Source organism: Xenopus laevis, chromosome 3L (genome assembly GCF_017654675.1).
Source record: "Xenopus laevis strain J_2021 chromosome 3L, Xenopus_laevis_v10.1, whole genome shotgun sequence".
Taxonomy (NCBI): domain Eukaryota; kingdom Metazoa; phylum Chordata; class Amphibia; order Anura; family Pipidae; genus Xenopus; species Xenopus laevis.
In genome coordinates, this window is record NC_054375.1 from 91,366,988 (window position 1) to 91,394,583 (window position 27,596).

The 27,596-nt window shown below is 36.4% G+C and overlaps 1 protein-coding gene across 6 annotated transcripts in view; it reads right to left on the reverse strand.

Moving 5' to 3' along the window:
- The window catches only part of LOC108711237 (plexin-A4), a 521,236-nt gene that overhangs the window by 183,017 nt on the left and 310,623 nt on the right, over positions 1–27,596 (reverse strand). For all 6 annotated transcript variants that reach the window (XM_018252771.2, XM_018252773.2, XM_041586588.1 and 3 more), the window contains one exon: positions 1,013–1,144. In XM_018252771.2, the coding sequence (XP_018108260.1) occupies positions 1,013–1,144 (132 nt within the window). The remainder of the gene's footprint in view (positions 1–1,012; positions 1,145–27,596) is intronic.

A 27,596-nucleotide genomic window follows, 5' to 3' on the forward strand; every position in this document is an offset into this window, starting at 1 on the left:
TACCAGAGCCCAGAAGTCATCATCATCATCATTTATTTATATAGCACTGTCAAGATACGCAGTGCTTTACTGCAGTTATAGCAAACAGGGAACAAATGGTGGATAACAGACAAGGATTACAGAGTACAATAGGGTTAGAAGGGCCTAGAGATTAGAGTTTACAAACTAAAAGATTAGGGTACAATTGAGACATTAGGATTATATAAACACTTTGTCATTTTTGATACAGCAATGATTAATGAAGGTACATCGAATAAGATGGGTCTTTAAGGAGCGCTTGAAAGTTTGGAAAGAAGGAGAAAGTCTGACAGCTTGTGGCAGAGAGTTCCAGAGAAAAGCAGAAGCCCGAGAGAAGTCTTGTAGACGAGAATGGGCAGAAGTGATCAGAGGAGAAGTGAGGCGAAGATCAGAAGCAGAGCGTAGGTTTCGTGAAGGAGAGTATTTAGAGATTAGAGATGAAATATAGGGAGGGGTTTCATTAAGGGCCTTGAATGTGAGTGTAAGTAATTTGAATTTGATTCTAGAAGAGATTGGGAGCCAGTGAAGGGACATGCATATGGGAGCAGCTGATGTTGAGCGGCGAGATAGATGAATGAGTCTAGCGGCCGCGTTTAGAACAGATTGGAGTTGTGAAAGGTGACTTGTTGGAATACCTGTGAGGAGTAAGTTGCAGTAATCAAGGCGGGAGATAATGAGAGACTGAATCAGTGTTTTAGTTCGTGACACAGCCCTGTCCTGGTTCTCTTCTTACATCAAGTCCTCAACTGTAACTAATTATCTTTATAAAAACAAAATTAAGCTTTCTGCAATTGTAGCTAACTTGTACAACAGCTGAAACTAAAGTGCCTTTTACTTTTTTCTAGTATGTCCACCTCAACAAATATACCCAGTTTGGCAGCTTCTTATTTAGCATAGCAAGTTTAAGTTTCAGTGAGACACTGAAGGCACTGTCATGGTCAGTAGTTCAAATGTACACATACATAAAGGCATATCAAAATGAATTAAAACCAACCTGCTTGTCAGACATGATGAACAATTGCTCTTCATTTTTTGTAAAAGCCATGTCCCTTAAAATGGGACCAGATTCCACCACCTGGATAGTCTCATACTGTAGTGCTCCATTGACGGGACCATCAACACGTATCTAAAAAGAAACAAAGAAATACGTTTATAAATATTATGACATTCCTGTAATATTGCATTACTCTAAGTATCACATTATTTTATGTAGAATACAAATGTAGCTATTATAATTCAGTTAATAATACTTGGTTAATATTAACTAAATGTGCCATTTTTGAAATATAAGTGCCTCAAGGTCAACAAAATCTTCAACACCCTAAATGTTCTTTGACAGAGATAAATCTGAGTTTATGCCAGATAAATTTAACAACAAACAATAACATGCCATGCACTGAACCTTACTGTAAGCTATGAAAGAAGTCTTAACAGTGTAAAATAAAATATGAGACAAAAACCAAAACACCTCCTCCTTTATCCAAAATATGCAATGTATTTCCAATTCATTTCAGTTGAATTAGGGAGTAAAAATATGATGTATTCATGTACATAGGAAATTGTTTTCACCAAAAGTATTTACTTTTATAAGATTGTGCCATGTTGCTCGTCTCTGCTAATGGATTTCCCATAGCCTAATTAATATAATTATTATTAAATATGTGATAATTAGTTCTATGGAAACTCTAAGCAATACAGCAGGCCCTGTGCTCAGAATAATTTATTCTCTCAAGCTTTACTTTCCATTCAAGAAATGCAAGGGAAACCTTACTGTTTAACAAAGTTTTTATTTGCTTTTAAAGAATCTAACAGACTCAGCTGATTTGTGATACAGAACCTTTTTTCCAGTTGGGAGTTACAAGTTACTGTTGCTTAAAACTACTTTCAACCTCTAAAGACTTAGAGAGGTCACTTTGCTTATGGCTGAGCCAAAATAATTTGTCAGCACTTTAGAAATTGTGAGTTGCCAATAATATCTCATAGTCCCTAATCACTTTATAGAGAAGTAAAACTCAAAGTCATAAAAAAAAAGACGTTAAAAGTCACTGATGGAGTTTTAATTGACTTCAGGTTATAAATTGAAATGACCCATGAAACACTGTGGTCAGACAGTAGAGTTTGTTACTTACTGGCCAAGTCCAGAGGAAGAGAAACATTTTGGCTTTTTATTCTGTCTTATGGATTCTGATAACAGTAAATGCAGTTTCAGACTTCTACCTCATCCACAAATGTAAATCCACTCTTATTGTTTTACATTATGTCATGCGTTTTACTGTAATTATTTGCATGAATATACTGTAACAGCTACAAAACAAGCATAGGACAGGAATTAACTATAGGACTGCCTTGTGCCTTTCAGCAATGCACCTTGCTCTGGATTAAGAAGAAAAGGAACACAGCAGCGTGGCCCATGAGTGGTTTACAAACTCTAGGACTTGCCTCTCTGTGGGTGTTTGGAGCTATAACAAGGTGGGGTTGAAGTCTAGATAGGCTGAAAAAAAGGGGAGCATTGTGATTTGCTTTCCTAGATACACCTGAAAGTACAAGGTCAAGGTGTGTTAGGGTGATGTATATTTGCCATTTGACTGAATGCCAGATACACCAATATTTTGTTGTATCTGTACCATTTTATAAGCTAAGGGGCCCTGACCAAAGGTCAGACTTTCAAGGCGGTCCTGGAAAAAGGCTGGACTGAGGCTTCAACTGAAGTTGATTGTGAACTACTGCTATAAGAAGCATGATTTGGAACAACCCTACAGCCCTTTATTGTAAATTAACCAGTACAATATTGTGTTTTATAATGAACTGCTTATTTATAAAGCCTTGCTAGGTTAAACCCCTCCCTCCCCACACACACTCCTTGGTGTGTAAATTCCATATGTAAAACATGTGGTGCACCTACTTGTAACACTGTATCAAAGGTTATACATATACAATGCAGTATTTAGAAGAAGGTGATTTTGATGTCTTTTTATATCATTTGATTTTTGTCCGATACAGTTTTGCAGGCAAATATAGAGTTTAGCCATTGCCAAAAAAAGAGCTGCCTAGGCACTCTGTTTTGAACATACAGTAATAGCAACATGGAAACCTTTTGTTTTCTACAAAGGACAGTTTTAGCATAGTGGAAGTTCTCTAACAATGTAGGGCAATGTATATGCTAAAATGCCTTAACTTTTTGCCTTCTCATTGACTGCAATGCCAATGCTGGTCGCTTGTCACTACTACATTTTCGGAAAGCAATGTTTCTGAGAGATACTTATTCAATAAACCATTTTGTAGGGATGATGAAGGACTTATTTTTAAAATAGGATCAGAACACAAAGCACTCTTTTTCCTGTGAAAGGAGTGGTTTATGCAGAGATGCTCGGGCAAGCCCAGTCTCTATAGCAGAAGAACCAGTGTACTAAGTTGCCACTATTATTAATAAATACCAATGCCAGGTTGAGTAGCAGTTAATAGCAATATTGCTACTGTTAATTACATATCTAGCTCTGCTGCCAGATGTATCATTAAAAGAGGAGGCTTCCTTCTCATTCTGTTCTGTTTCTGTAAAAGGCAAAAACATGGGCTCAATGTTATCTTTTGACTAATAATAATAATAGTTCACATATTGTAGAATTTGCCCAAATTAATTCTGCAGAAATGGTGTAAGAATAATTTCAATGTACAAATCCGCTCCTCAGTGTTAGTCAGCAACAGCACAAAACAGAATAACAGGTAGCATAGTTACCAGTGTATCTGTAATCCCTTTAGTGACAGCATGTCGTACACTTCTGATAGAGAAAATCTTGTTTTCCTCTCTGTACTGTAATTTTTCTCTGTTACAATCACCTTTTAATGAGCTTTCTGGAATAATTTCCTGTCATGGCGATACTGCAGCACTTCTAAACTATTTCCTAAGCATCATACATTGTTAACCCACTGCTGCCTGGATTTTTAATGGCTGATATAAAAAAGGGGGTTGTTCTTTGAAAATCTACATAACAATATATTATTTATAGCGCAGTAAATACTATTATTGGATAGAGGCATCCTTCTTTATTTTACCTTCATCAATATGCGTCTTAATACTATGGTACACAAGGCTGCCGCTAACGAGTGGTAATTGCATCTGAAGGAGGATGGAAAGAGTAGAGGTGATCAAACTGCCCAGCGTACCATAGCACTTAGAAATGAAACTTGGAATGAGATTATTGTCATACAATGTTCAAGATGAGGTTAATAGAGAGCACTAGTCATGCTAGGAGCACCGTATCAGGGAATGGGCCTATAGATATGCTCATGGGACATCAATATGGTGCTGTCATAAAAATCCTGAAAATGTTACTGAACAGGAGAGTTATAGGTTTGCAGGCAAGCTCAAACACTTTATTCAGGTCCGGACTGAGAATTAAAATAGGCCCTGGCATTTCAGGTACACAGAGGCCCAATCAGCCCACACAGAGGCCCAAACAGCCCCCACCAGTCCACTAAATACTGACTTTCTATGGCACCTTACAGCAGCCCCTCTGGCATTTGCCAGAACCCACAGATTGCCAGTCCGGGCCTGACTTTATTTAAGTATTTTCAGAATTGTTAATCTTCCATTTAAGCATCTTCAGAAGCAAAACAACATTTATTAAATATGGGTTTGTCGTCAGCACAGTATATCCGAAGCACAGTTATTGAAGAATAAATCAAAAGACTGCAAACTTAGTTGTGTGGATGCAACTCCTACAAACAGTTGAGAAATGCTGAATGTCTGATCAAAGTAGGAGAAGGAGAAAGCTCAGCACATCACAGACAGAGGAAACATCTGCTCTGCGTCCCCCTTCATGTTCTCAAGTTGCCTATCATGAGCCAAGCTCAGGTGTTTAACCTGAAATCCGTTTTGCCATCTCATCCTATACTGGATATGCTCTTTTGTTTTGTGGAATGCCCGAGCACTTTGTACAATAAAAGCACTTATTCTTTCAGAACTTTAAGATGAAAAGGTTTCTTTATGTTGTTCATGTGCTGTAAACAGCAGGATGGTAGTATATTCGGGGAAAATGTAAGCAAAGATCTCAAAGAACACTGGGAACCTTCACCTGCTATTGAACTTCAACTTTTATCATCCCTCGTGGCAACCTTTTATTTAGGATGATTTCAATACATTTAGGGGCATATTAATAAAAATGTAATACCATAGGTTATTGTTCTACTAACTAGTATAGATATTGGTATATATAATTTATGTGAGTGAATGGAGGAGTTGGTGTGAGCGTGTGTATGCATTTGGAGGAGTTGAACTACTGGCACCTCTGAGGAAGTGCCAGTAGTAGGGGCACGAAACACGTAAGCTGTTTGCACAATGTTTGCCACAATATCAAGATGTGTGCATGAATAAAGTCACAGATAGGTGTACAACGTTCTCTGTTGATTCCATCCGGTGAGTGCAATAGATGAGAGTTGATGTGAATGATTTACTGATGGGAGCTGCGGACTACAGTGTAATCTCTGCTGCCAGGAGAGGAGACAAGTCAACACACTAGTGATTAGGGTGAGCTCTGCTTCAAAGGAATCCCTCCATCTTGTTGAACTTGACGAACTTTGGTTTTTTCAACCTTACTTAACTATGTACATTTAATGGAGGGTTACAATAGCTACTTTTTGTATAATTGCATCTCCATATTAAAATTCTTAAATATGGTAATCATGATCCTGTTTTTTTTTTTACTGAGCAATGGCAACGATACTCCATGATGGGTTTTCTTTTCTGCAACGTGGATGAAGTTTGAAACGCCATTAACAACTATTCTAAACCCGGAAAAAATAAATTCATTGACTTCTATACCAACTCGGCAGGGTTTAGGTGCAAGATTATTTTATGCTTGGCACCATTAGATTTTCCAGATAAGGGATCTTTCTGTAATCACCATACCTTAAGTCTGCTAAAAATCATTTAAACATTAACTAAACCCAACGTGATTGTTTTTCCATCAATATTGATTCATGCAGCTTAGTTACCAGTAAGTACAAGGTACTGTTACCAAGGAAATCCAAGGAAATCATTTTGAAAAATTAGAATTATTTGCTTAAAATAGACTCTATGGGAGAACGCCTTCCCATAATTTGGAGCTTTCTGGATAACAGGTTTCTGAATAAGGGATGCTATAGCTATATCTTGAAAATAAATTCTTAAAAACTGCAATCACCTTTTTCAGTGATCAAAATTTTTCTCCAAAATGAAACCCTGATAGCAATTTTTTTTGGATGACGTTTTGTAGCGCAAAATCGAATACATTTAAATGCATCAGCCCCTTAGCAGCAGTGCCGCCTTGTGCATTGATACTGATTTGTCATAGCTAGAGTCTTGCCAGAGAAATTGTCTATCTATTGCAATTGCTCATTCTGTCAGGTCATTGCGACCCATACAAAAGGATCGAAGCAAAATATACCAAGTAACATGGTACAAACACAGAGCTACATTTCAGCTAACAACCTGGAATTGTAACAAAGCAGACAAAGACTAAAGCAAACTAACAAAGATCCCTTCAAACATAAATTATAAAGGCATATGCAAAAGCAAATTACAATACACCAATCAAATAAATTCACTTTGACACAAGCCTGATTTCTTTATAGCTACAAAGCAGTGTTAAGTTCTATAGCATATGCAGGCTTCACAGAGTCTAAAATCAGCATCATAGTGTATTAGATCAAGTAAAGTGCATCCCAAAGCAGACCATGGTAACCGGTTCAATGTACGAAAATAAACAATAGGCCTAAAGCAAATGTCTGGTGGAGTAAACACATAATACAGATTTATACAATAAGGCTGGCATTTCAAAGCTTCATCAAACACTATTTGAAAGCACACTTTGTAATTTATTAGTTTATTGCAGCACAGAGTGTCAGGGGACCAAGACACACAACCACAATTACATCTCCTGTGCAAACGGGACTGCTATTTCCACTGCCATGGAATTAATATAATGCCACAAAGGGCTATAACCCCCCCTCAGTCGTCTGCCACTTATTTTGAGCAGGTGTTAAAGTTAAAGGAGAAGTGTGGCCAAGGAGGGGAACCATCTGCCCCCAGTGGTAATTACACCACCCCCAGTGGGGGCTGTAGTAATGGCAGCAGGGCCCAACCTGAAGGTTATTTTGGGGGAGATACCCTGAAAGACTAGATTAAATGTCAAATAGGGTGACAGTTGGGGTAAACACTTCTTTGCTTTCTTGGAACTATGGCTGAATAATTGATACCAAATGTTTTCCTAGTTCTGTAACATTTTTATAAACTAAGGGGGGCTCCAACTAAAGGGTGGACCTTCAAGGTGGAGTAAACAGGTTATATAAAAATACACGGGCAATATAGTGCTATTAAAATGTCATATTCACTTTTTACACTTTGTGGTAAACTTCAACTCCTTACTGAAGCACCTGAATGAACACAAATTAATCTTGAATCTATCTACATTTCTATTTTATTTCAGTATTATGATAATTACTACTTATACAAATAGGGGCCGATTTATCAAATATTGAGTTTTAGTTTTTTCCCACGATTTGAGAAAAAACGCAGTGAAAAAACAGGAGTACGAATATGCTTTGTAACTGGCATGCAACTTTTCAACCTCGAAAAACCCCACGCAGGAAAAGTTTATCATGTTTTTTTCCTCAATAAGCTAGCATTTGAGAAAAAAATGCACAAGTTTTGTTGCCTTTTTTTCCCACAAACTCGAATTTTGATAAATCTGCCCCATACTGTAGCCTGTGCTATATTTATATTTAAAAATGGAACTAAACATTTATTCAAATTTTACACCTATTTTTACACCCCTCATATCCCTTTTTAACCAAATTTAATTTACAAAAGCCATAAATGCTGAAACATTTTCTATTATAAAGAGATCCAGTTCTAAGAATGCTCCATTTTATGGTTTTGTTTGTACTAGTATTATGTGTTAATGATATTTTGTAAGGACACTGCACACCATAAACAGCTATGTATTTTGTCACATTGCAGGGGAACTTAAAATAAACTTTGAGCAAGCTGCTTGAACTAGCGAACAAGGAACAACCTTTCTTATCCTTAACTGCTGCTTACAAAAGTAAATATGGGCTTGAGTAAAGGTGGAAAACATGGTCCTTTGTAATGAATAACATTTGTTAAAAGGAGATTGTATGAAACTAGTGCAATAAAATAATAAGTCATGAGAAGGTTGGATGTTGCTGAATGATTCCACCTATTATCTTAGCTGTAAAACAAGACTGCCACTTGGCCAGATATCTCATGCTTTGAAAAAGGTTAATATGACTTTTAATTAGAGAATGCCATGAATGAAAAGGCCACTCAAAAACCTAACAGGTATATCTGTCCATTTATTCCTATCTGAAGAGTAGAATCTTTAACAGGATATGGGAATTCATTAATGTCTATAAAATCCCTTTTCTGTCAATAGTTTTTATTTAAACACACTACTATACAGTTTAAGCGTTCATATAAGAATAACCTACAGGATATAAAAGGATGCAAGATTCCTGTGAGCAGATGTGCTGGTTTGCTATTGCAGAATGTTGCTTTAATAGTAGTCGAGCTTTTGGTAGCTACAACATCTGATCATGGAGGAGCACCTTGTCAAAGATGATTAGCCAGTGTGGGGATGAACCATGAGTTTAGGGTCATGGTCAGCATTGGATCCAATAGTCAAGAGGGGGGGTGGATATTTCCATAATTTGGATCTTCATACCTTACGTCTACTAGGAAATCATGTATATATTTAATAAACCCAAAAAAGGCTAATTTTGCTTCCAAGAAGAATTCATTATACCTTAGTTTGGATCAAATATAAAGTACATTATTACATTATTATTACTTATTCCAGTCAAAAAGGAAATACTTTTTAAAATTTTGGATTATTTAGATAAAATGGATTCTATAGGAGACAGACTTTCCATAACGGGTTTACCTGTACTTGTATTGTTTATATACAGTAGTGTCAAATGGGTATGCAGCGGTTTAAATGGGTTAAAACATACAGGGGTTGGTTTATTAAAAAAAGGTTGTCAGGTGTCTTACACCAGAGGAACACCACAGAAATCATTTAGAAACATTTTTAAGATAGCATTTGTTAACTCAACTTTTAGGAGAGGTTATTCCCCTTTATATAAGGCCTGATCAACACTGCCAGGAAGTTTATATTAACAAAGTTATTAGATCAGGGATATAATACAGAGAATGATGTTTTTAGCAGCTACCAAGAGTAGGCTGAGAAGGCTGGGTGTTTGGACGCTCAAAATCTGGAGGCTTTACATCCCTATTGTAGATAGTAAACTATCCAAGCTTGACTATACCAAAATGTTTCCTTTATTTTGTTAGAAGTATCTATGTCTGGTCTCCATTATACTGCACTGCAGAATATGATAGTGTTTTATGAAACCAAGGCAATAATACAGCTAAGGCAAAAGATATAATTGAAAGATGTGCCTGACAAAATGCAGAGATGTTTCTGACGCAACACAAAATGTCACACTGAAGTAATATGAACTGTTTTTACTGGATTATTCTCCTTTGATTTTTATGGGCTTTAGTCAGGCAGCCCCCTTTGACTCTGCTTTGCTTGATCAGGTTCCAGAAACTTCGTGAAGGCTTCAGTAATACAAAACTTGTGTTTTCAGCATGCTATTCTATCCATTCATGGGTTAAAGGATTGGTACGTTTGCCAAATGTGCAGGGTGATATGCCAGCAGGTTTACTGGATAGAAATCCAATCTGGAAGATTGTTTAGTGAGAAAAGGCAGCAATGAGTAAGATTCCTTCTTGTTAGGAGGATATTTTATGCAATTTATGTTGTACTTGTTTGGTGAATCAGTATCATCATCATTTATTTTATATGCTAAGAAGAATATAATTAAAAGATGGCTGGATTCCTACCCAATTTCACAAAATAAAATTCTTTCATCCTGCCCCCCCCTTGACACCATTATTATACTTTCTTTCCATTGTATTGTAACAAGATGAAGGCTCCAACTGTTCACCTGTCGTTGAACTCCCTGCATAGCAAAATTAGTAACTGCCCATTATGGGAACTGGTGGTTGTGATTGATTCAGAAACATATCATCCAGAATGCTCAGGACCTGGGGTTTTTCCAGATATGGGATTGTTCCATGAGTTGAATCTCCATATCTTAAGTATACTAGAAAATTATTTAAATATTAAACCCAATAGAATTGTTTTGACACTAATAAGGAATAATTATATCTTAGTTTGAATAAAGTACAAGGTGCTGACTTCTTATTACAGGGAAAATGGAAATAATAATTACAAATTTGAATTATTTGTAATTAAATTTGATTAAAATTGAGAGCGTAGGAGATGGCCTTCCTGTAATTCGGAGATTTATGCATATCTGGTTTCTAGATAATGGATCCCATACCTTTAACGGAATAAGCGTATTGAGGAACTATGTAGCAGATTTATAAAAAGTCAAAACTGAGGCTTAACATAGTTTCTAAACCCTTATCTGACTATCAAAAAATGTTCCTGATTGGAGAGTGTTTAGCTAGGGGATATATTTATCAAAGCATAGCAATTAGCCAATTTGTTCAAATTTTTTGACATTAAGCAGACCAACATTCTGTAAGAACTTATACCCATACATATTAGTACATGACCTCTTAATTCATTGGAATTTCAAGGGTTCTGCCATTGCCAAAACACAAATTAAACACAGACAGTGTTGGAGTGAGGGGGTCCAGGGCTGCCACATTAGGGGCCTGCACAAACCTGCCCCAAGCCCCCTTCAGCAGCCCCCCCCCCCCCCCAGACTAACATGTACTTGCGTTTCTTCCATAGGTCAAGGCAGGGAGAGATCAGGAGAGCTACAAAAATAAATTGGTTTATCATTTTTGGCAAAATGAGCCTGTTCATGTAGTCCCTTAAAGTTAGAATAATAGAAGCACATTTCTAATAGGTTGTTATGGTTTACTGCGTGTACTGACGTATAATGTTAGTAAATGAGAGCCCAAGAGAACCCATAAACTTTTAGAGCCTAACAGCTAGAGATGATAGTCTTGGCATGCAAAGTCTGCCGTACAGCTATATACAACTAGACTGAACATTTCTGGAATAATCAGATTTTTGCTAGAATATGACCATTACCCCCCAGATAAATGTACTTTAGAATGTGAGTATTGAGTTAAGACAATAATGATGGTTTAATCTAATGACAGAACATTATTATTATGAATATATATTCATGTGGTTTCATTGATTTCACACACATTCCACTGTGCTATTGATCTGACCATTATGCCTAATTTTTCCCTTGGTCTGCAATCGTCATGCTAGGGCTATTAAATGGTCTGTCCTAAATGATCTCATAGTCATAAACACTGCTCACAGTATGTGTTCAATTTTTCCAAAGTCCCTTTTTATGTCTTAGAATGACATTGGCAAGGCATTAAAAACCCCACAAACACTTCATATAGCAATGTATACGCTGGAGCTATAACCTTCATTATACTACAAATTCCAAAAAAACACTTAAAATTGCCATTTGTTCTGTCTCATGTCATATCCATATAATACAGTGAATCTTTTTATTTAGATATGTATTTTTGGCATCCTATAATATAGGATAAAATATAAAGAATAGCATAATCTAACCACCACCAAACTTCCTTTTGATTTTCCTTGGTAGTTTTTGTAATATTTAATAGAGTGTTGGTGCAGCTGCTGACTACAAAGTGTCAAATATTTAACAAGGATAATGTTATTATAACTCAACATACCCTGGAAACTGCAACGGTCCATACAAGGTGACCTGCTGCTCACTTTAAATATCAGTTCTTGTAAAAATACACATTTCTTGCAGCCTTCCTAACCTTCTGTAATAAATGTTTATCTACTGCTGGCAAAGGCTAATCTTTTAGTATTGTATTTGAGACACAAAGGACAGTGTTATGTCATGGAACAGTATTAAGCCAATGTCACCTATATCCCCCACCCCTCCAAAATAAACATAACTGGAGGCAGTAAAAGCAGTACATATTAGCCTGTAGCCTCTTGAGTTTGACCCCTCACATTTACACAACTCTCCCCTGAGCAACAGAATATCTCTAGAGAATAGGAGCATTTAATGAAATAGTATGATCTATACATTAATGTAGGCACATACCTTTATGTTTTTTTTAGAGAGCAATGATTTATATATAATTAACATTTTTACAGATGAAGAAAATTATTGGGCTATTAAGACTGGTCTAATATATTATGTTTGCCTACAAAAAAGTAATGACATTCTATATGTATAAATCAATAGTTACCCTCTCCCTTGATATTACGAGTGAACTTCATTGATTGTTTGCCTCGTGTTTTCACTTCTCTAATATCTCCCCATACAGAACAATTCATGCAATGTTTGTTATGCAATTGGCAAATGTAATTTTGTGAAACTGAATGATGATGTTCATTTTCTTGCCTCCGGGTAATTTTTGTGAATCTATGTAAATTTTTAGAGCTTTTTCTAACAATGCCATTAAATAAAACCCTTAGGCCAATTTTAATGGTGTTATTGCCAGTTAAAAATGGTTAAGAAACTTCAGTATTTTTATTGTCACATTAGTCTGCTAGATGAAGGACATCAAGCAGGAGTTGCTACTATCCCAGTCTCAGAAGGAGGTGCCATTCCCATTAACTAAGGCTGACAATTGAGTTTCTAATTAACATATAGTAAGAATTTGTTTATACATGGACAATACATAAAGACTAAACATTTCCTATTAAAAAAATGTATGTACATGTGCACATAAAAGAAATCTGCATATAACAAGGGGATTCACATTGTAAATTAATTTTGAAAGAAAACAAAAACATGACAAAAGCAATATGGAAAATGCCTCAATTATGCAGAGTAATGAAATATAGAAAACAGAAGGTTCAATCCTTCTTCTAAAGAGCATTTATGAGCTTCAGCAGTTTCAGCAGCACTGGGTGAATGTGCACTCAAGTAATTTAGGCCAATAAGTAAAAAGAATGTCAAGGTAACATGATATCAATTTGGAAAAAACTATGATTTTGAATGGGATATGTGTTGGATGACAGTATGAATACAGGTCTATGACATGGAAGAGTGTGTCGTACAATATCAGGCCTCTGATGTTGTAAACCTGATATCAGACATTGTAATCCTGTTTCAATGCCTCAATCCTGAAGTCAATCCAACACAAAGTTCCTCTTATTGCTGTTGTCCTTGGAGATTTATACAGGAGAACATTATTTGCTACACTGCGATAATTAAAAATGTCACAAAGCCAGGATATGTATATTTTTTAAAAAAACATGTACTACATTCACTGGGGCTGGAAGATGAGTTTTATGCGCTGCTAGCGAAAAACACTTCTGACAGATGGGTTGTACAAAAACATCAATTTAATGATTCCATATGGGGACAATTGTCTTGAAATTGGTTCACATCATAATAAAAAAAAGTTAGAGGGTAACAAGTAAAATTGTATTGATAGTGATTTAAGGAGGAAGTACAGTAGGACAATGACCTGACAGCATTTGCAGCATTTATTTTATATGTGTGTTAGCAAACGATTTGTCAAACCTTTTAAAAAAGAACCTGAAAGTATTTGTTTTACACAATTTGTGTTAATAACAGCCATTAAGTTTGCCCCTGGGCAGTAACCTATAGCAGCCAATCAGCAGGTAGCATTTACTGGTCACCCATTTCAAAACAAAACCTCTTTTTGGTTACTTTGGTTTAGTGCACCTGAGCAAACGGAGTACCTAATTACATATGTCATAACCTAAACACTCAAAGTGAGGTTAAAATTCTCTATACCCCCTTACACACACATGAATGTATATGTAAGGTCCCTATCATATTCACCTATGTCCGAGGAACAAATCACAGGGGTTCTATATATCCTCCCTGTATGGTATTGAATGTGGGAGAAAACTGGAGTACCTTGTGTAGAACATACAAACTCGTTGCAGATAATGACTTATTAGAATTCATACTTCTTAAATTACTCACAATTGTTTTACAGACTGAAGTAACGGAATCAACTTCAGTTAATAGTGCTGCTCCAGCAGAAATCTGTACTGAAATCCATTTCTCAAAAGAGCAAACAGATTTTTTTTTTTATATTTAATTTTGAAATCTGACATGGGGCTAGACATATTGTCAGTTTTCCAGCTGCCCCAAGTGATGTGACTTGTGCTCTGATAAACTTCAGTCACTCTTTACTGCTGTTGGAGTGATATCACCCCCTCCCTTTCCCCCTCCCCCAGCAGCCTTACAACAGAACAATGGGAAGGTAACGAGAAAGCAGCTCCCCAACACAAGATAACAGCTGCCTGGTAGATCTAAGAACAGCACTCAATAGTAATAGTCCCACTGCATCACATTTAGTTACATTGAGTAGGAGAAACAACAGCCTGCCAGAAAGCAGTTCCATCCTAAAGTCCTGGCTCTTTCTGAAAGCACATGACCAAAATGACCTGAGATGGCTGCCTACGCACCAATATTACAACCAAAAAAAATACACTTGCTGGTTCAGGAATGATTTTTTATATTGTAGAGTAAATTATTTGCAGTGTAATTTAGAAATAAAAACTCATGACAGAATTCCTTTAAAATATTTTCTTTCTAGTGTAGCAACCAGAAAACTGACTGACTCTGGAAATTACTTATCTTCCATTGTCATTCAAACCACAAAATCAGTGCTATGATGAATAATCTAGTTTGATGTAGTCATAGGATACCAGACTACAGCATTATGTATATGATACCCGTCTACAACAAATTTCAGCTGTGAGTATCAAGTGTGGCTTTGCCACTGTACATTTGTGTTCTTTCTTAACTATTCTATTGCCCACTCTTAATCATCATTTTCATTAAATTCCTCAAAATGCTTAGTGGCAAAAATAATTTCTTTAATAAAATAAAAAAGGAGCCAGTAAACAGTGTTAATTAACGATGCAGTGATATAACACTGTGGAGATAAATTCTACTAGTAATTATTGAAATGGCAAGCCAATTAATTAAATAGGTGTCACTAAACACAATAAAAACACAAAACTGTGTATTTATCTGTTTAAAGCAATATTATATCTTCATCAATTAATGTCACTCCTGAAAGTGTTAAGTATCTAAGTGCTTTCACTTCAACACGGTTAAGAGTATATTTTCCACTGTGAACTCTGTGGAATCGGTGGGATCTTCTGTCAGACATGGAGCTGAAGTAACCGGGTCAGTGTAACTGAAGACAAAGCAATTCCAACATGAGGTCAGAGACAGACAAGGCAAGGTCAGGGGTTCACAGACAATACAAGAGCCTGTTGTTCCAAAGGCCAGGGGATTGGATATACCTATCAAATGATGCCAGTGAGTATGTGTTTATGTGTAACGGCTGCCACTATTACCTGAGAGATTTTCCAAAAAGCTTTTGGCCCAGGCAACTCTCCAGCTTTTGTTCTATTCCTCACAGTCACAAACACAAGATGCGAAAATGAAACTCACCAAGGAACATTACTAATGCAGGACTGGAGTTTCTGGAAATGAACTGATTTCAGCACCATGGACAGCAATGCTCTCATACACTTAGGGGGTTATTTATTCAAGGTCAAGTTGTGTTTTCCCAAAATATTTGAGTTTTTCGAAGGTGGCTTCACTAAAAATTTGAATTTTGGGGTTAAAAAAGCCTAAAACCAGTCACGGTCATGTTAATGGCAGTGGTCCCTTGAACCATTTGAAGATGTTTTTCGCCTTTGTGATTTTTGGCGATTTTTTTATGGTGGTCTTCACTTGAAAACTCTATAAATTCGAGTTATTTGAGTTTTTTTTATCCTATAACTTAATCAATTTGAGGTATTAGAGTTCCCCCACTCCCCAATTGCATACAATTGAGTTTTTTACATTTGGCGTTTTTAATAAATAAGCGAAGGCTCACGTTGTGATTTTATTTAAGATAGAAAAACCCTCACAAACCTCACACATTATATATAGTTAAATTGAGATTAATAATAAAAACAATTCATTTATTTTCATTTGTTCATTTATCACAACTATAGACTTCCCATGCTTTTTATACTGTATTATTAACAGACTGGCACATTTTATAGTTGTATACTTTGGATATTTACAGAGGGCATCAGGTGCAGAGAAATGAGCAGAAAGCCTGACATGACCTTTATTCCAAACAGAGGCCAGACTAATAATTAAAAGTTGTGAAGATGAGATCTCAGCGACACTGAAGGTTAGCCACCAAAGTACATGTTGCACATACAGAAAAGAAAAATATAGAGAAAACAATCATGGACCAATAACCCTGGCCTGGGTACACAAATAACACTGCTTTACACAAGCTTCAAAAAGTATACAAGAACGTTGTAATCTTTCAGTGACATTTAAAAAGCAAACTTATTCCTGGATTCCCCACAAGGCAATTTTTTATTTCGTATGGACAAATGAAAAATAGTCTATAAGATTATTCAGACGATAAAGTCGCAATAGGTGCTAGTTTGTACTGACACACCTGGTCATTGGTTTAAGTTAAACTGCTCAAAGTTCTTGAATTGATTAGACCAAGCAGTACAGCTAATTTAAACTGTTTTCTTTTAACAGCTGGTTACTATTCAATCTTTTGGTTCAATAGTGAATATGCCCTTCATTAAGTGCTAATGATGCTTTGCCACAAATAAAGTATACATCAGCCAAATACTTAATACTTAAGTGTGCAGCTGGCATCAACTGCCTTACTGCATGGAGAAGCTTAGGACAATAATGCACCACATCACTAACCCTGGATAACCATGAATGATTGCAGTGTCAATAAGCACATGCAATGTACCATTCTGCTTGGCCTTTGCACTAACAATGTGATTGCATTGACAGCGTTAACAAATGCAAATACAGGTGATTATAAATGCCAAACATTACACTGCTTACCACCAACATCCAGCTTTGTCAATAAATACCAATTTTGTGTTTAGAACGGTTTGGATCAAATGGCATTGCTTTTATAGAACATGCTGCATAGTACTTGAAAGAGCAGGCAGCGTATCCCTACATGGGGTATTTGCATGTGCAGATATCTTTCTGTTTAAGATGAAGCTTGTTTACTTGCAAGTAGACATTTCTGTCGCAGTATTACTGCTTTACTATTAATTGCATCTAAAAAGGTCTAAATTGCCTCGGCTTTCCTTTGATTTAAATACATTGATCAAAGGCGTAGTAATTAAATTTCTTTGAAAAGGCCCCTTTCAGCAAAACAAAAGGGATGTTTGTTATGGAGAGAAAAGCTTTTTTTTCGTATTGTTGCTCTCCTGCAACATTTTCATATTGTTTGCAGCAATAAGAAAGGAGTCATTATAATAAATTAACAGAAAAAACATTCCATATTATGTCCTTTAGACCCTGTCTTATGTATTGGGAAAATTGATTTATCCTTTTGCTTGAGGTTGGAGAGGATTCTGTTGAGTAAAATGTCAGAATAAAAAGGAAACGCTGAGGTCTCAAGGCAAAACTGCCTTCAAAATGTAACAGTCTAATTCAGTGGCTGCCTTTGCTTATTGGAGAAGGGAAGAATTACCCTCGCACACCCTGGCCGTCCAAATAAACGTGAATCAGAGGTGCTCAGTGATAGAGGAATTGGCAGCCTCAAATACAACCTAGGAAAAGAACACACTGGCACATCATGGGTAATGCGAGCAGGAAAAGTCTTGCTTGTTTATTGTGGATGCAACGTTTGACAAAGGGGTTACGCCCCGAAACATTGCATCCGCAATAAACGAGCAAGGCTTTTCCTGCTAGCATTACCCAAGATGTGCCGGTGTGTTCTTTTCCTGCCTTTGCTCATTTCCATAAGTCATTACAGAAGGTTTAACAATACTATGTTACCGGTTCTTCATTGCAAGCATGTAGCACTGCAACAGGAATTGGAAGAGAGCAAAAGCACCTTATAGGGGTCTGGCACATAAACCTGCAACTGCAGGTGCTCCAAGAGTCCAAGATGAATGCAATGAAGGACGCATATTGAGCCAATTGATTACAGCACTTTCGTCCAAACACATGACTGCACTTCCTCATGGTTGCGATTTCATCCAACCTGCCCAAAGCAGGTTGTGCTAATAGGTGCACTAGACTTGCGCCCAGTAAATCAGATGCAAACGCATTTTCAATGTGCACTCAGAAAGTAACACGACTCCCCTATGAAAATGTTAGATGCAACCTTCACCTGATTTGTGCCAAAATGCGTAATTCAATCCATTCTGACGCAAAATTGGTCAAATTGTGGAGGAGGCAACTAGGAGTCTGGGCACAATGATACTTGAAATATAAAGGGACAGTACTGCATTATGGCTAAAAACATGAAGATTTGCATCTGAAACTGCACTTTGCAGGAAGAAGCAGGAAGAAGATCTCTCCATGGTGACTGTATAACCCTGGGCCGGTGCAGTTTTCTGCTGATAGGAGCACAGGACCGGGGGTTTCAGGTAAGTCAATACAATCACTTTGGGTGCCTAACATTCGAAACCCCCAAGTGCAAACAGACTTTCCTTTTCCTTTAATAAAACTCAGCAGTGCCAAAGATATGAAATGTATAGTCTTATGTATCAATTTAGAACAGTTTACAGAGTAGGCAATGCCTGCCCTCCCCCCAAGCTGCTTCAGAAAGACATAAGAATGTCAAAATTTAACTTTAAACTTCAACATTAGGAAAACAATCACAAATAGGAAATAGAAAGCAACTGAAATGGAATCTGAAAAGTATTGGAAGGTGAACAACCCCTTTACAGGTGTATTTAGCAAAAGCATATCACAAAGATATTATGTAGATCAGGGATGACCAAACTGTGATAGACAAATGATAATGTTAATAATTTTCAGGTTATGGTAAAAACAGAAATAACTATAGTATATGGCCAGGACACAGCTGCTGTTTGCTACAAATTCCATTACCACCAGCTGGCTGTTGGCTAGCGGACAGGAACATTTGTAGTTTAAAACAGCTGGTAGTCCAAAAGCTTAAAAAAAGCATCTGAATCATGTACAGAGCTTGATCCACATTGGTGGGCCAGATCTGGCCTTCCACACATAAATAGGGGATTACAAGATAGACATTAGAGAATTGCCCAAGAGTCAACTCACAGCTCAGAAAGGGTCCAACTGAGGTTCTGTATATTCTAAAAAACTGAGCAGACAAATGCATCATTTCAACATTAACCCCTGTACATGGAGGATAAACTGTACAAAGGGACCATTGACCAGCAAAACTGAGCAACAATTACACCAAAGAACTTGCTGCTGTCTAGCATAGCTACCAATCAGGTCTAACTCTGATATAACTAACACAATAATGCTTCTGACTGGCAGTTAGAGGTCACTAGATTGGCCCAAATGTTCATTTAGTAACAAAAGCAATGGGAGATTCATTATTAGACCCGCTCAAACCCATAGCTGTGTAACAGCCACTTATAACATGACACTTATGAGAGCATTTAAAAGGACAGTGGCATTTTTATTTCTCCAGAAATGTTTCTTATGTTCACTATGGACACAGAGAGATCAAATATTGCCAATGCATTATGAATTTAAATCTGATATATTTCAATTTTGTACTCAGATGCTTTCTGCATATGCTAATATCACATCTTGCAGAACATTATGCTTAATTTTATTTGTGTGTGTATGTGTGAGTAAAACACCAAGTTCTGGTATATGATGCAGTAAATCTCTCTGGATAACAATCTTTCTACCTGATTGACTTGCTTTAGTATGCTTCAGTAGCAATAAATGTTACAAATGCAATGGTTTCTTTGAAGTCAACACTCTGTATTATCACATTCTAGGATCCCATAAGGTAAGAAAGAAACTAATAAACAGGCACCATTGAAATACAACAAGCTCTTCACTTTTCTGGCACGCTTGAAATGTATAACGTGGCATCAAAAGAGCCCCTGTTCTAGAGATATATGGAGTCAGCTGACAGTGATTCAGGCTCTCGCTGTGGGAGCCATTCATTCACAGGTCCCATTCACTAGCTTTCTGTCTGTAGTTTATCACATCCTCAGAAGAGGTGCTTGCTCATTTAGTAAGCTCATATATCACAGCATCTTTGAAACTCATTTATCTGTTTGTCATGAAAGATATCACACACACACTGTGTCATCACTTTTCTACTGAGAGCCCAAAGCTTTGCACTTAAACATAATTTTATTAGAAATCTCACTTTTTCATTCCCCCGCTATTGCAGAGTAAACAGAATTTTAATGGTTATTGTTGCTTCTTTTGTCTTCACAACAATTGGAACCAGGGTGACCATTCCTATAGTTTAGCTATAACAGGCCCTTTGAAAACATTGTACTATTCCGAGCAACTGTCATGATGCCATTTAAGTACATGTAAATCCCTTAGACCTATATGTGTTAAAATACCATTTTATAGGATGAGCAGGTTTCTGTAATAACAGGGTAGGCCCATTTATTTTTACAGTTAAAGACATATTGCTATGATTTTTATGGTGTCATTTTTATTCTACAATACACTGCTTACAATGAAAATAACTCATTCTACTATTGAAAATTTTAATCTTGAATCAATAAATGTATTTTTTACATGTATTTGTAATATTGGTGTGTAGGCAGCCATCTCAGGTCATTTTGATTCATCCTGTGCTTTCAGAAAAAGCAAGCACTTCATGATGGAACTGCTTTGAGGCAGGGTATTGTTTCTCCTACTCAATGTAACTGAAGGAGTTGCAGTGGGACTTTTACTACTTGTACTTATATCTAGCAGGGAGCTGTTATCTGGTTACCTTCCTATTGTTCTGCTGAAAGGCTGCTGGGGAGAAAGGGGGAGCGTGATATCACTCCAACTTGCCATGCAGCAGTGACTTAAGTTACTTAAATTTATCAGAGCACAAGTCACACGACTGAGGGAACCTGGAAAACTGACATGTCAAATCCCATGTCCGATTGCAAAATTAAATATAAAAAATGTATTTGCTTTGTGAAAAACCAAGTCTGCTGGAGCAGCACTGGTAACGGATACATTTTGAAAATAACATATTTTCCCGTGACAGAAACCCTTTAAGTATAGATGAAGGGAGCTTAGTATTTGCAGAGAAAAATGTCATAACAAATCATTATTATTGGCTTACCTTTACCTTATGCCCTTGAATGCAGTAATAAAGGAATTGCATTTATTCTTTAATCCTTAAGGTTTGTTCATATTTTGCCACCCACTGCTCTAAGAATAGCTGCAATCCACAGGAAATGCCATATGTGTTTCACATGGCGCCTTGTACATACTGTATCTGCCACATGTATAAAAGGCACGAAACTTTCAAATCATACGCTTTCCTATCTGAAAAGTGTTTTCTAATTATATGTGATGCCTTGTATGCTGGAGTTGATAAAAGCATTATGTAGAGTTACTGATTTTAGTATTATTTTGCTCATAGCCACCTGTTTATTGTTCTATAAACTAACCTAACATATAGGCACCCACCAGGGAATCCGTCTTTCCTCGTCCTTTAAATTCTGTATTTAAAGATCTGTATAGAATTGTAGATACCCCTTAACTGTTGAATTCTAGTAACATATGCGCACACAATTTTAACTTAGTATACACATGTAAGATATAGTTTAACTAGGTTTCCTATTAAAGTACAGTATATAATGGTGCCATTTAAGTTCATCAAATCACTTTTCCATGTTCACCTGTCTGTCACCAATACCTATGTTATCTGTGGAAAACATTTATCCAAATTCTGCAATGTGTGGTAAGATTCAGTGAATCCTGAAACAAATCCAGTATTCAGTTCATCCAGGATTCAGTGCATCACTATTTGCATGGAAATTGCATTATGGATATCCAGTCCTTCGTTCTGAAAGTATGCCAGTAGATATCTCAGGGAGGAGAGAACATTTCCAAGACTCTTCCTTCCATGTGTATAAAGCATATTACAATATCAGTCATTTATGTTACTTTACTTTTCAATGACAGTGCCATCTGACTGTAAATCTGTCTTCTTTCCTGCTCTTTCAGTCAATGCGTGAGGAGTTCAGCATCATTAGCATCTTTAATGCACTGTAATATGGGTCCCCAGGTTAATGCTCTTAAAAGTACATGGTGTCTTAATCCAATTGTAAAGGTCTTATTATTACAAAGGGCTTGTTTCTGTCTCACATAAAACACAGAACCACTAAGCAGATTCTGGCATGACACAAAGCCAAGATGAATCTTGCTGTGGGTGGAATGCAAATGGTGTAAGTTATTATTCAAATAAATTAACCCTTCTCAGATAATAGCCAGCTAACCTTTAAATGGCTGCATTGTATCCGCAATGCCTCCTTGGACCACTAACTTTAAATAAGGGCAGAAATCACAGCTTCTCTACTTAGAGCAATCTTCCTACCCCAGTTACAGTCTGGGCATACCCATCCCAACCTCACAACTGCTTTGGAGAGTTCAAGTGTGGGTTTTATTTGAAAAAGAATAATAGGACCACATATTTAACTGTAGAATGATGCATTGGATAGCATATACTTTTAAAATGGTAGGTTACTTCCAAATTGCTATCTATAATTTTATACAAGGAGAAAAGTGTAAATTTGTAGTACAAGTGGATGAATCAGGAAAGTCAAATTTACATACAGTACATGTGCATTCTTCCACTGAGCCCACAATGCAGGCCAGTGCAAAAATATTTCCCATATCCATCCCAGTTTACCTCTTTATATGCACTTTTGTGATGTTTTGTTTCTGTACTTTTTGTACAGAATGCATTTTGGAACACTCCTAAACAATTTTTAAGTGTCTCAGGGCCACAACGGAAAAGAATTGCTGTTTATAACAGAAAAGTACAAATCCAGCATTAATAGCCACATTCCTATAATTCTCCTTTCAATTTTATTTGTATTAGAAAAGGAAAAGATGAAACATATTAATGCCTGCATATTACATAGGCTATGTAGCAGCTGGGAAGCGAGAGGCACAATCCTACCTTATTTCCCAGGACAAAATCTACTTTTCATACTTAAAGGAGAAATAAAAGTTAACTAAAGAAGATGGGCTGATGCAATATTTTCAATATATAAAATTACATTTGTACCCATATTCATTTTAGGGGGTTTAGTTCTTCTTTAGGGTAAGCAGGGAAGCGGCTGCTGATGGGAACTGACCAATAAGTGTTATACCTCCTAGAGCAACATTTTTTAGCAGTTCTTATGAGCCTTTGGGTAAGGCCACACGAGGAGATTCAGGGAGATTTTGTCGCCTGGCTACTAATCGCCTCATCTTTTGAGCAACTATCTCCCTGAACTGCGTGTGCATTAGCGCAGGCGACTTTTCATTGTAGCCTATGGGGAAAAACGCTGAGGCAGTTCAGGGAGATAGTTGCTCAAAAGACGAGGTAATTAGTCGCCAGGCGACAAAATCTCCCTGAATCTCCTCGTGTGGACTAGCCCTTAATAAGGAACAAGCCATCCCAGCCAGAGCAAGGCCAACAAATCTTTGCACCAGAGGCAAGAATGCCAAATTATTTGTCCCCCCCCCCTCAGGCAAGCCCTGTACATTGATCTCTCATTAGACAAAACCAACAGTATTATATATAATATATATATAATATATAATATTCCAGAAACTGTCCAGAATTGGGCTAAATGGAAATCAGTCCCTTTAAATTAAAACACATAACTTAAACTAGATCTTATTTATAAACACAGTAGAAGATACGGTGTAAAGGCAGCAGTAAGGTCATTTATACTGATTCTAGTGGAAGATGAGAGATTTGCACACCAACATTCATAGAGTTATATACAGGTCAACAAGACCTATAGCAAACTATTCACCATTTATTTCATAACCCCACATGTACAGCATGTTTTAGTGCATGCTTCGTAAAGTTACCACCTCAAGCCATAAATAGTTAGTGTAAAAAAAACTCTAGGGTGCTATATTTAAATTATCTGCTTTGATGAAGTATGTGTGTTTTATTAGGACTATTCAATCTAGGCACCAGACATGTCACTATTATCCTACATATCTCATGACCAACCACTTTGATGACTGGTATGCTGTCCAGACTTTCATTGAATTTTTATTTTATATGGTCACTACAATTATTTCTAAAGCACTTCCTATAGTACTGTATGTATGCCCCATTACCAATGTATTTGTGTGGCTTTCATTACACAAATTAAGCTATAACACTAAACAAGAAAGTCTATACTGAATATAATTATATCCATTTCCTAGCTTTAATTTCTGGTGACTCACTAATAGAAAGGAAGGCATTCATCTGCTTTCGTGTTAGCTGAGGCTTGAAGGCTTTATGATATGAAAAGATATCTTTTGTCCTTTCGTACTGAAGATCGATGGTGAACTATTCTCTCGATCGTAGACTGATCATTAGATCTTACAGGGTGACCTTTCTAATACTGAAACACTTTCTTCTTTTGCTTATATTTCTTCTTTGATACAATAGCAAAGGCCGCTAGTAAACAGCTTCAATGACAATTTAGTCTCTCTATTCCATCTCTTCATTTCATGATTAGTTAATATGTGAAATATTTATCTTAATTAAAAGATAGGACCTCAATAACGTGCTGGTGTTAAATACATATAAGATGTCACTTATGTCATGCAGTAATTTGTTGTATTTCTGATATAAGGTTAGAACTTAAAAGTTAGTCAACTCAAAACTCAGTTATAACAATTTAATACATATGTACTGTTAAGGTATAAAAATAAGCAAACTGCAGATATTTATTTATTTATATTTATTATTTATAGATCAGTGTGTAAGGTGCACAATTCTCAGAAATTGTGAGAAACGAAGGTACCATATACCCTGTATGTGGCTCAAGAATTATCACTGCAGATGTATCACTGCCATGCACCTTTAACTTATATCCACAGAATTTTATATTTTTCTAGAATAATTATTGCCCTACACATTTCTGGGTAAATATGCTTGTAGTCAAACCTGCATGGCAGGCAATCTCCTCATCATACAACCTGTATCAATTGTAATAGCATAGATTTTGTTTTTCAGAAACCATGTACACAGCATTTGATATTGATAAATAGAACTTAAAAGGTGTGTACAAGAAACACAGACTACCAGATCTTTACCCACCTTGGGTGTTCTACATATAAGCTCGACAACCTTTTTCAAGTAAAATACCCAACAGCAATATGTATGGACCTTAGTGAAATATAATAAGAAAACATTTTGGTAATATAATCCCACATGTAATCATCACAATGAATGTTTAAGTACAGTCTAGCTCAATCGAGACATTTGACAAGTTACTTCAGATTTTTTGCTAAAGGGAAAAGGCCACAGAGGTCAGACAGTCATAAAAGTTATGTGCTGCTTAAAGATTCAATAAAAGAATGGTCAAAATATTCAAAGAGAAAAAATTAGCTCCTGGCAATGAATTATCAAAGAAACAACCTAGTGTGTTTCCTATAAGTCATGAGAGGATATTTAAACCACTGTCCCATCTTCTGGAATTGCTTCCTTGATGACTTCATGGATCTCTCTTCCTATATAACAATGGGACAATTGTGAGCCTGTTGCACAGTTAGTCAGACCTCTGAACAATTTAGACTGAACATTATTTTCTGCAGAAAGGAATTTAATATCATGCATCATTTTATTTTAAATATTTATTGATATCAGAATAAACTATTGATTACTGAAGACTAACAAAATATTAATTTACTGAAATAATGCATTCTTTGCCTTTTATATATATTATGTATATCCTTATCAATTCCATCAAAGTTACCAAATATGTAGAAACCTATATTAGTACTCAAAATAGAACATCTTATTGTCATTGTTTGTTCCATTGTGAGTAGCATCAACATCAGAGAACTGATCTTGGAATGGCTGAGTGGATCTAGAACTAGAGTTCTATACCTAGTAGTAGAGATCCAGAGGCATAGGGATCATTGATCTGCACTTATGTTAACATTTACAATGTTACTTGAACTAGTACTGTATATACCCCAGAAATACAGACAAATGGGGGTTCATAAGTGCTGTCACATCTGAGGTAGGAATGTGTGGCAGACCAGTTGGCACTGCACAACACAGAGATCTAACATGTGCTTGGTGCAAATATATTTCAAACAGCAACAGCTCTGTTAAAAAGACAAAACATTCAGTGTAATAAACAGACTCCCAATATATTGTGAAGGTCACAGTTAACTTTCAGATATAATGTGGAATGTGTGGTATGGAAAAATTGGGATTTCAATGGTTATGGCTATTTAGATTGAAAAAAATCAAAGCACGCCCTTCAGCCATGAAACCCCTACATCACACACACACACATTCTTTTCCTTCAAGCGTAAAAAGACAATAAAACAAATTGACCAATAGAGTAGAATATTTTCCAGTATAAATATGGCTTTTACTTAATGTCTGTATCATGGGTGCTTTTTTTCAAAGCTTGTTAGATGGTTACTGTTGTACAAATTCACCTACAATCCCTTTGTAACCGATGCCTTTTTTACCTATTCTTAAAAATAGATTTTCTGATTTCTTTTGGACCACTTTCATTTGACTGTCATATGTGACCTATTATACTTCATATTCGTTTTTTTTTATTATCTGCACAGATGTGCCTTGTCATTAGGTTCTCATTTGGATAAATATAGAAGTGTATTGCCTTGTACATTCAGTAACACTTAAAGCCAAATGCAATCATGAGAACATTTAGGTTTTCATTTGGTCTCACATCTCTGGTAAAGTCTGTCCAGCCACAACTGAATATCTAAAGGCATAGAAGCAGTTTGCCAAAGCTGTAGGAAACTCATTGCTATTTGGTTGGGTCCCCATTTAAATCGACTTATTTTACCACTTTATTTAGGCTTTTGCTTTACTTTGAAAATGAAATCTTACATGGGGCAATGTTTATGACTAAGCCTTATTTGATCTGGGAATTTGTCTACCATCATTGAAGCTAGTAAATCAAAATCACAGAAAGAATTTGTAAGTGTGAATCTTATTATCAGTCATAGTGTATACATGCCCCCATGCATATTCTGTAAAGGTAGGAGGTAGTTACAAAACTGAGGGACTCCCTCATTAAAGAAGTATATGAAATATGATGCCATTCTTGACGGATCTCTTGATCAGTAGCAAACTTATAAAACATCTAGTTATTTCCAAAATAACATAAACACACTTCATGTTATTAATTAATGAATTTGATTCTATTTTACAGTGAGGTTAATAATATAATGGGATAATGAATAAATCCCTTTCTATTTATTTAGCCCTTTAGGCAGCACTCAATAAGCTATCAGCTAGAAGAACATGTGATGCATCAGCCGTTCAGATCCATCTTTGTTTCTTGTAAGACGTGCTCTAGGGCAACCTGCACTTTCAGGTAACATTTCTCACCTGGGAATCACTACAACAGCCTTGTGTGATGTCAGATGTGGAAACAGACGAGAAAACATTTGTTCTGTTTCCTGCAGAAACATCTACAACTAATTGTTCTGTTGGTACTACACACACATAAAGGGCAAGGTGTTTAAAATAGAAAAAAATCAGCTAAAAAATCTGT